General features: G+C 40.4%; 1 protein-coding gene across 4 annotated transcripts in view; it reads right to left on the bottom strand.

The window, feature by feature from the left end:
• Positions 1-5,613: 5,613 nt before the first annotated feature.
• Positions 5,614-18,115, bottom strand: part of DROSHA (drosha ribonuclease III) — a 122,760-nt gene continuing 110,258 nt past the window's right edge. For all 4 annotated transcript variants that reach the window (XM_010816832.4, XM_015459113.3, XM_005221630.5 and 1 more), the window contains 6 exons: positions 14,207-14,348; positions 12,726-12,808; positions 12,530-12,633; positions 10,312-10,404; positions 9,452-9,498; positions 5,614-6,026 (listed from right to left, as the gene is read on the bottom strand). In XM_010816832.4, the coding sequence (XP_010815134.1) occupies positions 5,896-6,026; positions 9,452-9,498; positions 10,312-10,404; positions 12,530-12,633; positions 12,726-12,808; positions 14,207-14,348 (600 nt within the window). In that variant the 3' untranslated portion in view covers positions 5,614-5,895. The remainder of the gene's footprint in view (positions 6,027-9,451; positions 9,499-10,311; positions 10,405-12,529; positions 12,634-12,725; positions 12,809-14,206; positions 14,349-18,115) is intronic.

The following is an 18,115-nucleotide window of genomic DNA, read 5'->3' as shown; positions in this document are numbered from 1 at the left end:
AGGAGACTCATGAGTCCATTTCTCATCTTGAGCTCAGTTATCTGTGTTTGGCTATAAAACCATGTATGCACCTGTTTATTCATCAGCTTCACAGAGACATCCCACAGGCTCTCAAGTTCAGTAAAGCCAACTCAACTCAAGACCCAATTCTGCTTTAGTTTGGATATAGACAGTACAAAAATTATCCTGGTGTTCTTTGCTTCATTTCTCCTTTCTGGTTCTGAGTTAGGGATGATTTTGTCCGCCGGGTACACTTGGTTATGTCTGCAGACATTTTTGGATGTCAGAAGTGGGCAAAGAAATGCTGCTGACATCTAATGAGGAAAGGCTAGGGATGTGGTTAAATATGCTAAAATGCAGAGGACAATCCCCATCTAGCCCAGAATGTCTCTGGCGCTGAGGCTGAGATGCCATGCCCTACTCCATGGCCTGTAGGTCCTAGCTCCCATGTATCTTTCAAATCAGTTCTATCCCAGCAGCTCCATCTCAATGCCTCAGCGCAGGCCTTCACCACATCTCTTGTGGAATACAGTAGGATCCAAACACACTTTCTTCCCGCCCAGTCCTGTTGCTTCCTTGGAAGGAAATGTCCTTCTGTTTCTCACAAGCTCCCTCTCAACTTCGTGGTTCAGTTAACTCCTCAAGTATTAACTCCTCTCAGATGCCTTCCCTTTCTGGCCTACTCTGCCCCTTCTTCTCCAGTCCAAGAGGCCCTCTGTAGGTAGCTGCACCGTCACACCATCATTGTCTGACTAGAACCTAAATGACTTAGAGAAGGAAGTTTAATAATCAGCCTCCATAAATAATAACACAGCACAGTTATTAATGCGTGATGTGCATTCTCACTGGTGCTTCTCATGATCACAACTGGAAGGTGAGGAGACTGCATTGGATTGGATCAAAGGCAACGTGGAACCTGTGGCCACAGTGGCCTGCTGAGTTGGTCTGTGTGGCTACTGAGAGTTTGGCCACCGGCCTCATTACTGCTCAGGAGAGCCACCGAAGCTAACCTGCCCTGATGTGCCTTTGATGTGTTCCACTGCAAGAGCTTTTCTACTGTGTTATGGACTTCACTTCTTCAGGCTTCAAGAGCCATCAATATGGAGAGAAAACCTGAAAAAGGTCAGAAAACTAGAGAGGAAAAGTGCAGGTACAATGGGAAGTCCTGAGCAGCACGCTGGCTTTGGCATTACTTTGATGCCCATGCAAGACTAGTCAAAATGCTTGTTTAAAAAAGTTCAAATACTTTCCCTTGCTTTTTTGCTCCAACATTTTCAAGGCTACTGATGAATTCAGCATTCTTTCCCTCCTAGTCCTCCTGTGGCAGAGAGGAGCCTCGGGACAACTTTTTCTTATAGGCACCATCTTATATTTTTACGATTAACAAGTTAACAAATTCTAGAGAGGTCCTCTCTCACTCCTCTCTCATGTGTGTGTGCACACACGTGTGTGGATGTGTTTATGTGTGTATGTGACAGTAGTTTGACAGCAACAAATTATCTACAACCTACATATTTTTTCAATAGATTAGCCAATAAATGTATAACCTGGCACCCAATATCCACATTAATACGCAGCCATGAATATAAATGTGGATTCAACACTGAGAGATGAGTTATTAGTTAATAAAAAAGGAAGGATATGGAAATCACATACAGGGTATTCTATTGTGAAGGTGCACTTGAGCACATGTGCATACATGTGTGTATCATAGATGATCTGACAATATGAAAACCTCTGGGTGACAGATTCATACATGACTTATTTTTTCAGCTTATGATTTCTACTTTTCCACAATATTTCCAAAGTAACCTTTGTTTCTTTCTCCTGCTAGTAAAAGAAACACATAACACTTTCTCCAAATTGTCGATGAATGTGTAACATTTCATAGTTACATATTAACACAAGAGAAGACTCTACACATGGACATCACCAGATGGTCAACACCGAAATCAGACTGATTATACTCTTTGCAGCCAAAGATGGAGAAGCTCTGTATAGTCATATACAGTTTTTGCTGTATAGTCAGCAAAAACAAGACCGGGAGCTGACTGTGGCTCAGACCATGAACTCCTTATTGCCAAATTCAGACTTAAACTGAAGAAAGTAGGGAAAACCACTAGACCATTCAGGTATGACCTAAATCAAATCCCTTATGATTATACAGTGGAAGTGAGAAATAGATTTAAGGGACTAGATCTGATAGATAGAGTGCCTGATGAACTATGGAATGAGGTTCGTGACACTGTATAGGAGACAGGGATCAAGACCATCCCCATGGAAAAGAAATGCAAAAAAGCAAAATGGCTGTCTGGGGGAGGCCTTACAAATAGCTGAGAAAAGAAGAGAAGTGAAAAGCAAAGGAGAAAAGGAAAGATATAAGCATCTGAATGCAGAGTTCCAAAGAATATCAAGGAGAGATAAGAAAGCCTTCCTCAGCGATCAATGCAAAGAAATAGAGGAAAACAACAGAATGGGAAAGACTAGAGATCTCTTAAAGAAAATGAGAGATACCAAGGGAACATTTCGTGCAAAGATGGGCTTGATAAAGGACAGAAATGGTATGGACCTAACAGAAGCAGAAGATATTAAGAAGAGGTAACAAGAATACACAGAAGAACTGTACAAAAAAGATCTTCACAACCCAGATAATCACGATGGTGTGATCACTGCCCTAGAGCCAGACATCCTGGAATGTGAAGTCAAGTGGGCCTTAGAAAGCATCACTACAAACAAAGCTAGTGGAGGTGATGGAATTCCAGTTGAGCTATTTCAAATCCTGAAAGATGATGCTGTGAAAGTGTTGCACTCAATATGCCAGCAAATTTGGAAAACTCAGCAGTGGCCACAGGACTGGAAACGATCAGTTTTCATTCCAATCCCAAAGAAAGGCAATGCCAAAGAATGCTCACACTACCGCACAATTGCACTCATCTCACATGCTAGTAAAGTAATGCTCAAAATTCTCCAAGCCAGGCTTCAGCAATATGTGAACCGTGAACTTCCAGATGTTCAAGCTGGTTTTAGGAAAGTCAGAGGAACCAGAGATCAAATTGCCAACATCTGCTGGATCATAGAAAAAGCAAGAGAGTTCCAGAAAAACATCTATTTCTGCTTTATTGACTATGCCAATGCCTTTGACTGCATGGATCACAATAAACAGTGGAAAATTCTGAAAGAGATGGGCATAGAAGACCACCTGACCTGCCTCTTGAGAAATGTGTATGCAGGTCAGAAAGCAACAATTAGAACTGGACATGAAACAACAGACTGGTTCCAAATAGGGAAAGGAGTACGTCAAGGCTGTATATTGTCACCCTGCTTATTTAACTTATATGCAGAGTACATCATGAGAAACATGGGGCTGGAAGAAGCATAAGCTGGATATCAAGACTGCTGGGAGAAATATCAATAACCTCAGATATGCAGATGACACCACCCTTATTGCAGAAAAGTGAAGAGGAACTAAAAAGCCTCTTGATGCAAGTGAAAGAGGAGAGTGGAAAAAGTTGGCTTAAAGCTCAACATTCAGAAAACTAAGATCATGGCATCCGGTCCCATCACTTCATGGGAAATAGATGGGGAAACAGTGGAAACAGTGTCAGACTTTATTTTCTTGGGCTCCAAAATCACTGCAGATGGTGACTGCAGCCATGAAATTAAAAGATGCTTACTCCTTGGAAGGAAAGTTTTGACCAACCTAGATAGCATATTCAAAAGCAGAGACATTACTTTGCCAACAAAGGTCTGTCTAGTCAAAGCTATGGTTTTTCCAGTGGTCATGTATGGATGTGAGAGTTGGACTGTGAAGAAGGCTGAGCGCCAAAGAATTGATGCTTTTGAACTGTGGTGTTGGAGAAGACTCTTGAGAGCCCCTTGGACTGCAAGGAGATCCAACCAGTCCATTCTAAAGGAGATCAGTCCTGGGTTTTCATTGGAAGGACTGTTGCTAAAGCTGAAACTCCAATACTTTGGCCACCTCATGTGAAGAGTTGACTCATTAGGAAAGGCTCTGATGCTGGGAGGGATTGGGGGCAGGAGGAGAAGGGGACGACAGAGGATGGATGGTTGGATGGCATCACTGACTCAATGACATGAGTTTGAGTAAACTTCAGGAGTTGGTGATGGACAGGGAGGTCTGGCGTGCTGCAAATTTATGGGGTCGCAAATTGTTGGACACAACTAAGCGCCTGAACTGAACTGAACAGTTATATAAAAAAGAAACCCTCTATCCTTTCTCAGCCTTTTGGCTAAGACTCTTGAGAGCCCCTTGGACTGCAAGGAGATCCAACCAGTCCATTCTAAAGGAGATCAGTCCTGGGTTTTCATTGGAAGGACTGTTGCTAAAGCTGAAACTCCAATACTTTGGCCACCTCATGTGAAGAGTTGACTCATTAGGAAAGGCTCTGATGCTGGGAGGGATTGGGGGCAGGAGGAGAAGGGGACGACAGAGGATGGATGGTTGGATGGCATCACTGACTCAATGACATGAGTTTGAGTAAACTTCAGGAGTTGGTGATGGACAGGGAGGTCTGGCGTGCTGCAAATTTATGGGGTCGCAAATTGTTGGACACAACTAAGCGCCTGAACTGAACTGAACAGTTATATAAAAAAGAAACCCTCTATCCTTTCTCAGCCTTTTGGCTAAGATCAGGTGTAAAAAGAAACCCTCCAGATAGCTAATGGGTCACTCTCCTTCCCATCTTAATTCATATGATGCCCTTCTGGGCGGCTTCCCCAGCCACCTGATTGAAAATGGCACCATGTTACTCCCTACTTTATTCTGGCCATCATCTACGTCACCTTGTGACATAACACATTTTATTTCCTGTCATTGTGTGTCTTCCTTCACTAGCACGCTCCCCCAAGGGCAGGGAATTTTATTTTTTTCACTGCTATAGCCCCAGGGCCTATAACAGTGCCAGACACAAAGCAGACATTCACTAGATATCCATTAGAGTAATGAAAAAAACATATTTGTTTTAAAAAAGAAGTTTTGTCTTTGTTAATAAGAAGCCAGTGAGGTTCAGTTTAAAATTAACATTAAAAAGATGTTACATCTTTTAATGCAATGTTAGCCCTTTATTACAGGGACCTAATAAAGGAGCTGCTTGGAGCTGCCAAAAGCTATGAACCCTCCTCTTCCTTCTGCCCACTCCCTCCCCAAATCCAACATAATTTCAAGATATTCTGAGACATTCTTGAAGTCTGTCTATAAATTTCTAAAAGGGTCCACTGACCCCAGGGTAAGAGCACCTGGTTTAAAGTGTCATCTGGCTTGGAATCATGATTTCTCCTGATTCTAGTGATTCAAGGAACATATGTGACTCAAATATCAGTCTTTCCCCCTCCCATTAGCCAGTTAAATGTTAAAGGGATTCCCTCTACAAAGGACTCACTGGTTAGTGAGGGTAAGCATAATGTTTGCAGCTGAGAACCTGATAAACACCAAGATGAAAGCTGAAAATGGAGATTAATCCAGAGATTTCAAACAGTACAGGTATTTATAGAGCATAATCCAAATATGTGGTAAAGTGATTTTTTTGCTTATCCACTGAAAGTCTGGAGTCACAGTCTCAGAAAGATAGAATAGGATCTAGTCCACACAGAATATACATTTTTAATTTTATTGTTTAAAAAGCAAAATAACTGGGAATAGACACATTTATCCAAGTGAAGTTTTACATTAAATAGAAATCAAACACTTTGTAATAAAGGCCATCCAGCTAAAAACCAAATATGAGATCAGTAAAACGAGAATGATGTGACTTTGTGTTTTATTTCAATGGGCAGCCTTCATTCAGCGTCTCCACAAAAACTAGGCTAGGTCTCAATGGGCAGCAGTCACAGTTATTAGGCAAGTAAATACACCACCACTTCCGTCCGTGCCTTCCTTTATTTCTTTATGTCTTCGGTCTCATCTGGCTCCTTCTCTTGATGCTCTCTTTCCCACCTCATTTCTTTTAACTCTTGTCTGTATTTCCGTTCAATGAACCGTTTCTGATGGGCCATCTGGGGAAAGTTATCTGACACAAGGAGATATATTTTACACTTAATAAAGGAGAGCTACCAGTGCACAGAATGATGCAAACTAAATGCAACACACACGCAAACAAACATGTATTTCACAGGAATATAGAGTTGCACTTTGTAAGGCAAGAGAAAAAAAAATTGCTCATTTTCTTCTAGCATTCAGGAACACAGTGGAAGTCTGCGTGGGCACCTGGCTCTGGATTTCAATGTCTGATGTGAACCCGAGCATAAAAGGCACCGGAACACACAGCTGTTAAAACAAGCGTGTGACTTCAGCATGTTTCCAGCTAGGTATTTTAACACGGTTCTCCTAGCAACAAGTGACTTTTAGGGAGAGATTAAAGGCTATAGCAAAAATGAGTTGTATATTTTTACAAAGCTTAAACCCAAAACTTCAAACAAATAACAATATTATCACATCATTATTTACCAACAATTTCCCTCTTTCTGAATAGAGGAAAAAGATCAGACGGACAAAAGGAGGAGGCCACATCTTAAGTCACCGTTTCTGATAATTCAATCTGTGAAGTTTCCTCAAGAGACCCAAAGCTTATGAGCAATAGCAACCCAAGTACAGCACCTTCATTTGGTGAAAGGACATGTCGCTCAGTAGCACAGCTGAAGCTATATTTAGTTTGATATTTGACCTCGTTCAAGGGTGTTGACAGGGTGGAAATCTTGATTAAGATGTAAAAATTTTACAATTCAGTTGTTATTTGTGATATGTAATGAGTGTAGCAATGGAGTAAGAAACCAAACATGGAACACGAAAGAGTCATCTCATACACTTATTCGACAAACACACACTTCAACAACAAACATCACAGAGAGACGCATGAGCAAATGAGAGGGACACGAGCTGTCTGGTAACTGGGTACAGGTCTGTTCAACTCAAGAGGTACTACTTCATATTTAAAAATAAGGAGGGGACATACGTGTTCCTACTGCTGATTCATATTGAGTACAGCAGAAACCAACACAATATTGTAAAGCAATTGTCCTCCAACTAAAAACAGATAAATTTTTAAGAAAAGTAAATTTTAAAAAAGTTAAAGAGAATCAGAGAGCATGGCATATTTGAGAGAGTGCTTGATTTTGTTACTGATGAAGCATTATAAACATATACAGTATATTCCCAAACCCTCCTTCATCTTCGCTCCCAATGAGTGGAAGACAGGGAGCGACAGGGTGGTGGGAAAAGAATATGAAAGGCAAGAGGCCTAAGGTAAGGGCCTAAGAGTCAGTGATTGATTTTAAGCAAGAGAAACATAATGGCATCTGAATTTTAGAAATAAAATAGCAGTAAGATCCTATTGGCTAAGTATATTAAATTGATTCCTTATGTACTGTACGAAACACAGGTTTCAAATACTAAGAGCATAATCCCACCACTCAGATATAACCACAGATAAGCTTTTAGAATATATCCTTATAATGAGCCCTTTTCCTATGAAGTAAATTTATACGTGACACACATATACACAATGTAAATGTGTACATATATGAATTAGACACACAAACACTTAAAATCATTCCCTGAGCCCAACTTACACTGGGAGAGTACAGCTATAAGCACACTTTGATGGATACACTTTTTTCACTTATTCTAGTAGTATAAGCGTTTTCCCGTATCATTACTCTTCAAAAATATTTTGATATTACAACATTTGGACAAAGCTAGGGTTGGTAGACTACTGTCTACGGGACAAATCTAATCCTCTACCCGTTTTGGTAAATACGGTTTGACTGGAACACAGACACTAGCCATCTGTATTCTGCCTGAGTCTATGGGCCACAACATCAGAGCTGTGTAATTGTGATAAGAGTATTTACTATCTGGTCCTTTACAGAAAATGTTTGTCAACCTCTGGGATAATTTATCTGAACATTTCTCTATGTTCAAACACACAGTCTGAAGGACTGATTGATTTTTTTAACTATTATAAGTCAACTTGTCACAATCATCATGGTTATGGAAACATTCACTCATAATGCCAAATGTTTTCTTAGGTTTGACTTCTAGAAAGGAAATCTCTAGATCAAAGGGTACGGACGTCATTCAGGACCTGACCGTACCGTCAAACTGCTTTCCTGCACTTTAAACTTTTATCTCCCACCAGTTCAGATGTGTAGGCCAGTCTTAGAATCAGCCATCTCTCCAAGTACTGTTTTATGGCTGAAAGCAAACAAATGAAAACTCCAAAGATTACCTTTAACAATCTTACAGGTGGAAAAATGGAGTCTCATTTTCATTACAATATATGTGACTATAATAAAATAAATAATAAAATCCATATATATAATGGATTTTAAAAGCTCCTCAACAGAGTCAACAAAACTCTTAGTGAAATGGGGAACACGTGTACACCCGTGGCGGACGCATGTTGATGTATGGCAAAACCAATACAATATTGTAAAGTTAAAAAAAAAAACAAAAAACTCTCAGTGAAGATTCCATGGACTTGGGAGCCTGGGAACGACTCCCCTCCCCTTGGCCCCCAAGCTCTCATCTGCAGATTTCCGCATGGCTACTTGGCCCTCCTGCCTTTCTTGGAGATTCTCCCAGCTGAGCATCCAGAGCCTGTTCACTTTCAGCTCTCCACACTTTGCTCTCGCCCACGCTGAGCTGGCAGCTGAAGCCTGATGGAATTGCACTGTCAGGTTCTGCCCACAGGTTTTGCTGGGCGGCACGATATACCTCAGAAGAAAACTTCCTTGTGCTTCAGCCTTCAATTTACAGAAGACTCTGCAGTTCCCTACAGGGTCAATTATGTAATTTAAGTGTCTTCAACCCAGCTATCCTACCCTTGGGAATCCATCCCCCAGAACTAAAAGCACCAATATAGAGACTTTTAGTATCAACAGTGATAAAAAGACAGAAACAGTATCCACCAAAAATTTTAAAAGCTGAATAAAATACAGCATATCCACAGCATGAAATATGATACAGCCTTTAAGAAAGAATGAATTGGAGCTACTATGACCTGGAGGGCTGCCCATGATGTATTATCTAGCAAGAAAAGATGGATGCAGAGAAGTACGTAAATATCCCACTTTAATTAAACAGTGGCCAAACACCAAAAAGAAAAAACCTTCACAGGTTTAAGATTTTAGAACTATAGAGAAATATATAGAATGAAATATACTAAGTCACTCACATGGGTTACGTGTGCTGAGAGTGGGACTCTATGCAAAATAGGAAAATGAAAATCAAAAAGCATTTGGGAATACTTTTTTTAAAATTATAAGCCTATTTTATACATATCTTACATTATACTACACTCTGTGCGGAGAATAATTATGAAAAAAGAAGATCACATTTTATCAGTACTTACCATTTTTCTACTTTCCCATTTTCTATCCATAAAACACTCATTACATTATGAACATATAATTACAGAAAGAGAGATAGGCTTACATTTTTCAAGTGCATCCATTGCTGCTCCCATTTCTGCTTGCTGAATACTATTAAAGAAAATGAAGACAAGGTACACTTTAAAGACTTTTTTTCCCCAAAACACAAAATATGGCTCCAATTTATTCTGGCTAGTTTTCATGTTTGGTGCATACAATTTTATCTGATTATTTCTACTGTCACATACTGAATTGCACAGATAGGAATATACACAAGGGCATGCAGAAATGTCATTTATCTGTACAAAGCCTGTTTAAGTTATTCGTTCCACACTTTCAACACTGCAATAAAACGCCTTCCACTTATATTAGGTCTGAAGTACTTCTTACTTAAATTTGAACATCCTCAGTGTAAAGTTTAAGAGGCAAAGAGTAAAAAAATACACATACAGACAGACTTCAAATCACTTCTCAGTTTAAGATATAAATTGGAAGGTTCAAAGAAAGGTGATAACATATGAAATTCTTTTTACCTGAAGATGTGAGCATTTCCACAAAGCTCAAGTGAATAGTAATAAGAGATCAAGTGTCTAACGGCTGTGTCACGCACGGCATGTTTCATAAAATGCTTGCAGCAGTGAACAGACCTTACCTGTGTGCACACCTGCTAATGTGGTTTTCTCTAGGCAGCCAAAGCCCTTTATGCAATGGCATTCCCACTGCTCAAGGCCAATTCTCAAGTCTGGGGCTGAGTTTGGTGGGGATATTAAGCCTTGAGATTCACTTTGCTACTACCCTTGAACACTCTAAACTCTAAGTTCAAAGAGACAGGCTGCAGAGTTTGGAAATACCAAGCAGATATGAATACTTCTCGGACACACAGGATGTTCATTTGAAGAAACTTAAAGCATCGTCCTCTCATACCTTGGTCCTTTCCCACAGCCAATTCTTTCTCCCTTGAAGTAGACAGCCACAGTGTAGGTCCTCGCGTGGGATGGCCCCACTGTCTGCAGAGTCCTGAAAGGAAAAGGAAAGAGCAGTAATTATGTAAAGTGCGACTTAACTGTTACTGCTCATACATAACTCCACGAAAAATCATGTGACTTACTGCTGAGAGAGAGGAAGGCAAAAATAACACGAAAATTAAAGGAGTACAGTTTTGATTTGCTAATGTGACAAATATAGACAGCTCTGAAGTAGGAAATTTTTCAAATTCTATAGTGAATCTTGTGTATGTGTGTGTACATATATATATATATATCCTCAAACCATTATGAACAGTATCTGAAGGCAAACAGTAAAGTATAAAATATTTTTTAAAAATTTCAAAGTGTTATTCCAAGTATTATAAAATTAAAGTTAGCCATTCCAGTCTGTTCATTGTATTTCAGTGCTAATCACACGGCTAAAAATCACAAATATTTGGGTAATACACTGCAAGCCCCGTCTGAATAGCATCACATCCTTTATGCATTCTTTCTAATGAAAAATCAGAGATCATTTCAAGGGTATGTTATAATCGGAGTACACAACACAACTGCCAAAAAACAAAACACCGGGTACGCTCGATATTAATGACAGGGTGCAGATTTCAAGTGTGGTAAAACTGATAACTTCATGGAAAAGGGAAATTAAAAGTAGCCGGCAAAGATAATGGGATGAACACAATAATCTTGGAAAAAAACTATGTAAAACAACCCCATCATCTTGATAAAAAAGAACAAGCTCGTCGCAGGCTTTCATGGGGGGACTTATGAGAAGGGGGCAGTCATTTCCTTTGTCTGTACTCACTGGGATGAAAGTATGCGGATGGCTTCTTAAAGGTAGCGCTTATTATAGTAATCATGCCTGCACTATGAGAAGTTTATCACCCTCATTTTATTTATTGAACTTTAATTATCACTTTGATGAGGAGATACTTTGAGCCTTTCACGTAACACAGTCTGGATGTTCATTATGCTTATTAGACACATATTAAAGTGCTATTTCTAAACATTTGGGGTTTTTTCCCAATAAATAAAGGAAACATTGTTCAGCAGTGACAGCTTCTTGGGACAATTTATAGCAGCCTGCTGTGGGGTGACTCAACCTTTTCTTGGCCTCAGTTTTTCTTTTAGTGAAAAAGCCTATAACGTGTTGTGACTATTAAATAAAAACATAAAAAAGGATTTAAAATTCCCGGCTGCCACTCTGGTGTTTTCCCTTGAGTACTGTGAAGTCTGAGAAAGTCCACAGGATGGGGGTGGTGGTGAGGCTTTTATTTCATATGAAACACACAAATGTGTATACTTGTACACATATGTAAACAGAGACGGGGGTAACCCAGTACTAAAGCTAGATATTTAAACATCCTTAAAAACACATATCCAGACCATACCTTGGGAGGCAACCCACTTATTTTGATAATCCCTCCCTTTTATAATTCCTCTTTGAAACCAGCTTCTGAAACCACCTTCTGAGTGTCTCAAGCTAATTACCCAACTTCAGAGTCAAACCTCCCGTTTTCATCAAAACCGGTGTTACGTGTGCAGCAACCTGCATTTCCTTTGAATGACTTTTGGCTACTCCTCAAAGGATAAAGATGTGTCACTAAAGATATTCAAATGTACACAGCAGCTTTTGGTACACATCCTGGAAAGAAAAGTTCCAAATATTTGAATAACACAGCCGCGGTGAAGAACTGCCTGGCTTCCTACGGCGACTGCCTGTCAGGTGATCGGGACAGATGCCAGCAGGGCTTGAGAAAGAGAGACACCCAAGTACAGTTACAAATAAACAAGCACAGGCCGCCTGGGCTAGGTGTGCAGGCAGCACGGGCTATAAGAAATAAGAAGACAAACAAGAATGTATATAAGACAATTTAACCCAAATTTCTCTTATCTTGATCTCCTCATCTTTCTCCCAGGGAGCAGTTCACCGTATTTTAGAGATGGAGAAAGCACAGATAATCGCATGTGACCCACTTACTTAGAGCAAAAAGGCTCAGAGGCCCAGAGAGTTTCAGTGCTGGGCCCAGTCAGAGTCACGAAGTCTCCCCCCAGGGCTCTCATCACCACTGCCGCACGCAGTTAGCTCTTCCTCCTGGCACACGGAGGGTTCTAGGCTTCCTGGGTCCCACAGCCTGTGGGCAGCACATACTCACTTGTATAGCGGAATGTCTGGTTCTTTTCCTTCTGTCCTAAGAGTCAGGCAGCACTGCTGAAGCTGGGACTTGGGGTCGTTCCAATCCTGATTCAAAATGAATTCCTGTAGCAAGTTCCCCAAACAGTACTTAGTAAAGGATTCTAGAGTCACCAAGCATAGAGCAAACAACAAATTTAAATTTTATATGAGCTTACTTTTAATCGTGGAAAGAAACAAACATTCATGAAAGTATGAACGTATTCCAAGTCTTTATCAATGTACAGTGCTGCAATAAATGCTGAAAAAGAGAAAGGGTAACATAAGCCCCAATGCGCTGCCATTTACTAGAAAGAGTGAGACCGAGCCTTTTAAGAAACATTTTAATAAGGTTTTCACCTTCCAAGCCCTCTTTATTTTTTAGCATTACCATTTCATCTTGCTTGAAACAAGAACTACTCTTTATCACTAATATTAGAAACAGCAATAGAGATGTGTGATTAAGATGCAAAAACCACAAAGACCAAATTACATTTGTCTGAGGGCTAAATGAACAATTAGTTAGAACGATACACAAAATGCTGCTGTATATAGCAGGGAAAGAATGACATCAGGGAATGCAACCATGTTTACATCAAATAAATCAAAATAAAACTCGAAGATCAGATACAAGGCCAGAACAAGCACATCCGAAGGCCTGCTATTCTTAACACCAATCTTGAGATCACCCATTGACAGGGTCCGTGTCACATTTCATGAACAGAAATGGGACCATCTATGGATTCAATCTGCCAAAACGGAGGAAAAATAAATACTGGGCTTTATGACAATATAACCAAATTTGCATTAATAAATGGTGACCCCAAAGACAACTTCATTATAAAGGTTATCTTAACCATGTAAACAAATGGTGAGTTTTCAAAGAAGGAGTTAAAAATAAGCTTCTGTTGAGCAAAAACAAAGGCTACTGAGACTGATCACTCTACTTAATTTTTTTGTACTTTTAATGTTAAGTTACTTTTCTTTAATTGAAAAAGAGATTCTTTTAAGTTCCTTAATCAGACTGCCTTTACACTTTGTAAATCAGCTGATTTGCATGGTAGACTTTAATATTTGTGTATAACTGTAGTTGTTAAAAATACCATAATATTAAAATTTTAAAAAAGGTTCCAAGGCCCAGTGAATGGCGCACTTACTTTAAAGTAGTATCAGAAACAATAAAATTGTGCTTATAATCCTTTAATTAGCTTAACAGGATTACTTATAATGCTACTAGACCATATCAGAAACTGTAAAAGATGACAATGTTGTCCATAGAGCTTTGAGTTCGTTCACAATAGATAATAATTCTAGTATTTCCTCTATGCCCATATCTAAAGGTTGCTGGTGGCAAAAAAACAGCTATAATTCACTATTACTGGTCTTCACATTCTGCTACTGTTTCACACAAAGAGATTTGATGGCTAAGCATTAAGATGGAGGGGGTGGGGGCGGGGGCACCAGAGAACACAGATGGAACATAAATCCATTATTCACATGTTTTCATTCCAAATCATTCTCTTTCAAACAAGCTTTGGAGAGAAGCATAAATCAAAATTAAAATAGAAAAGAGGTTTCTTTAGTCAGAATATCATAATAATGAGAAGTGGCAAACTTTGAATCTGCAGGTTAAGAGAAAAGCTTTCTCTGTAGGACTCACATTCCAAAAGGTCAGCCAAGGTCTTGGTTCTCAGGGCGACAGGTCTTTTGGTCTTGTCATTGGTGATGGCGTATTCCTGCATGCCCAATTCCTCCGCCACCTTGGCCTGAGTTCTGTTATTCACCAAAGAGCTTCGCAACAGCTGGCCAAACAGAATTGAGATACATTTAGAAGCCATTTCACTTCCGGTCTCTCTCTCGTTCCTGTGTTGGGTCCAATCAGCCTAGACCATCTCACTGACAGGGACATCTAGGCAAGCAATGGCTTATGTTTTCAACCACCACCCTCAGGCGGCAGTGACAAACTCGACGCGCTTCCAGCTTCTTAATAACTTCCTCTGCTCCTGAATTTTACCTAACTGACCTTTAAATAGTTCATTTAGTTGTTTAGTAGCAGTGAGCGGTCTTGAGGGAGAGGCGGTACTATAGTAAAGGTCAAAGATTCCATTAAGTTTAATGTTACTAAAAGAAGGAACATTAAAACTAGTAAAAATCAACTTATTGAAGTATAATTTACATCCAACAAAATACACCCATTTTAAGTATAAACGAGTTCTGACAAGCTTCTACATTTCCATCACCCGAACAAGTGCTTTGGCCCCTTGGTGATCAATCAATCCAATCCATCTACCACCAGGCGAACTTGACCTGCTTTCTGTCACTGCATACTAGTTTTAAAGGAGCACTCTTTAAAAGTCAAAAATAAACTTCATGTTGTACGGCACTGATGCTAATTTTGATAATACAGGATTTGTGGAAGTGATGCTTTGGTATTAATTAAAATATTTAAATTATTAATTTACATCGTTACTTTTGTTCTTTTAAAGATTTATACTATATATTGTGACTCACAGTTTTTCAAGCTGAGATCCTTTATTTTTAATCAAATTAATATATAATTTTCATATTTCAACTTCAGGAATGCCAAACAAAAATTTCTACTAGGAATTTCAGTCAGCTAGGAATCCTCTAAGGACTATCTAAGCAGTAGCATTAAACAGTGCGTGAAAACTGTACAACCAGTCCATAGTAGAGGCGCCCATAAAACAAGCATGGCGTAGGAATTTAACAGTCACTGATCACTCACTAGGGGAAGGTAGGGAGGGAGGCCGGGCAAAGTGGATAGACACAGAGATGAGAACTCACCAAACAAAAGCTGAAAGTCATCAACCCCAATCTGCAAGATCTGGGGAAATAATGTGTCTAAAACTTGAAGTTTTTCTTACACAGATAAAACAAACCCGTGGTCTAGTACAGTTCCTGCTAAGGAATCCCTGATGCCAGGCCCAAGGCTCAGGAAGCAGCTGCAAGTGATGCTGGTATTATACCCTCTGCCGTTCCACATCGCACTTTGCTTATTAGATGCAAGTTTTATGCTCTGTGGCTCCATAGTGTCAACTGAGCTTATGAAAATCAAGATTTATTCTCAATGCCTGAGATTGCATCCTTGACAACAGATAAATAAGAAACAATATGTTCTTAATTTGTCTGACAATGATTCATGAAGCAGAAACACAACTTGATCTTCATAAGCCATGCTTGCTGTTGAGTTACAGACTATTATTATTCTTTGCTTGTCTCTGTTCCTTTCCTCCGATCTCCCCCTAACTCTATCTTTTCTTCAACACAGTGTTTCATTAAAATTAATATCCACAGAGAAGTTCAAAATTAAAAAGGCCTAGCATAATAACATTTAAAGAAGACAGGATCAGGGAATTCCCTGGTGGTCCAGCAGTTAAGACTCAGTGCATTCACTGCAGTGGCCCCGAGTTCGATCCCTGATCAGGGAACTAAGAAATCGCAAGTTGCCCGGTGCGGCCAAAAACAAAAACACAACCAATAGAGTTGTGCGCCCACTAGTCTAAAACCTGAGCTGAAAAGGAGACAGCTTTTTTAGTTTGGATTTATAGTCAGGGAGGTTCACATAGTAGAGGCTGTTGGAGAACAGGAGGGTTATTTTGAGAATGCTTAGCGAACTGGGTTCTCAGTATATGCTTTTGGTGAGAGAAGAAAACTCTAATATGGGCTGTGTGTATGGAGATTTCATGCCTTAGAATCAACAAGCCTGATGTACACACATGTGAGCACACAAACCATAACACATCACTTGGTTACTGGGCCCCAGCCGCTGCCTTCCAGCGTCAGGGCTCCTCATTCAGTGTTGCGCAGTGATGCTGTCAGTGAGGATGGAAACAGAAATGCTACCAGTTAGAAACACTACCAGTTTTATTTAAGATACGCCCTGACGGGTCTTAAAGCACCAACCGGTGGCCAGCAGAAAGTGAGATCTTTCAGTTCTCGCCAAAACGTAAAGCCGGAACCAAAAGTCAGGGGTGCGGAGAAGGAAGATATAAATCATCCACACTTTTAGAGTCAGTTTATATTTAGAAGGAGAGTTGAAAAGAGGTAAGGTCTTGCTCTTTACTCAAACACGAAAGTCTGAAGAAAGCCAGTTCTTTAAATGACAACCTCCATCCCTGGCCTTTGCTGAACTGTATTTCAGAATAAATCATGCTATTTGCCAATGAGTGAGATCAGGAGGGGATCACAAGGCAAAAAGCTACCAAAATATGGTCGTTCAGAGCAACAGTTGTAGAGGCTGATGCTAGGCTAGGCCCCGCACTGCCAGCTGAAGATCCTGAGATGACCAGCATCCCATGGCTGCCCTCCGAGAGCTGCTCGTCTCCAAGGGAAGCTACACACAGGTGGCCAAGGTGACAGCACAGCCCACAGCGCACGCATGTACTCCTCTCCAACCAGGTCTTCCAAAGGAGGGGACCTGACCCCAGAGCAGCAACATTTCAGAGGCTTGATGATCTGGCTGTTGTATCAGAATCACTAGGTAGTTCTGACACACTGGTACTTAGGCCTCTTTCCAAGAAGCAAGGAATTAGAATTTCAGGACATGTACATTTAAAAAAACTTCAGGTAGGTGGACTCTGATGAATATTAAAGAGTCAGAACTGAAAAGAATGAATCTGCCAGTGGCAGAAGAATGGGTGCTATGGTCTGAATGTTTGAGTTGCCCCAAAATTCAAATGCTGAAATCCTAAAGATGATGGTATCAGGAGGTGATTAAGTCATGAGGGTGGACCCCTCATGAATGGGATCTGCGCCCTTATAAAAGAAGCCCCATACTGATCTCTAGCCCCTTCCACCTTGTGAGGAGGGTACAGTGAGAAGTCTGTGAGCCAGAAGACAGCCCTCACCTGACCATGCTGGCACTCTGACCTCAGACTCTAGATCTCCAGAACTGTGAGCAATAAATTTCCGCTGTTCATAAGCCATCCTGTCTGTGGTACTTTGCTATAGCAGCTGGGATAGACTAAGACAATATGAAAGGGTTTTCTAGGAAGAGGAAACAGCTCATTCAAGAGCAAGGAGCCAGGATACAGAAAGATGATTACTGGGTAGAACTGGAAGAGAAATCTCAGCCTGGTGGGGAGGAGCTGATGCAGGTGAGTGAGGCTGGCTAGCCTCTGGGCGGGGAGAGCTGGCTGACCTCTGGGCAGAGAGTCTGGTAGGGGAGGTAAAGAAGTCTGTCTTTCCTGTAAGGGAAGAGGAATCACAAAGGGTGTCAAAATGGGAGCAGTGGCAAGGTAGTCTTCTGATTTTAGAAAGACTATTTTGGTAGATGGGTTTGGATGGGGTAAGACACAAGGTTTGCAGATCCTGACGCTATAAACTACCATTTTACAAAGAAGAAAAAAATTTAGTAGAAATCTAGAACACCAACATTAAGCACCCAAGTGAGCATGAGATACTTATTAGAATGTTTTGCAAACAGTGCCTTGAGTTAGATGTACTGGATTGGCCAAAAAACGTGTTCAGGTTTTTCTGTAACGGCTTACAGAAAAACACGAATGAACTTTCTGGCCAACCCAATACTTGTAAAAAAGCAAACGACTTG

This window comes from Bos taurus, chromosome 20 (genome assembly GCF_002263795.3).
Source record: "Bos taurus isolate L1 Dominette 01449 registration number 42190680 breed Hereford chromosome 20, ARS-UCD2.0, whole genome shotgun sequence".
NCBI classification, from domain to species: Eukaryota; Metazoa; Chordata; class Mammalia; order Artiodactyla; family Bovidae; genus Bos; species Bos taurus.
Note: the sequence above shows the minus strand (reverse complement) of the source record. Positions and strands in the feature narration are given on the sequence as shown.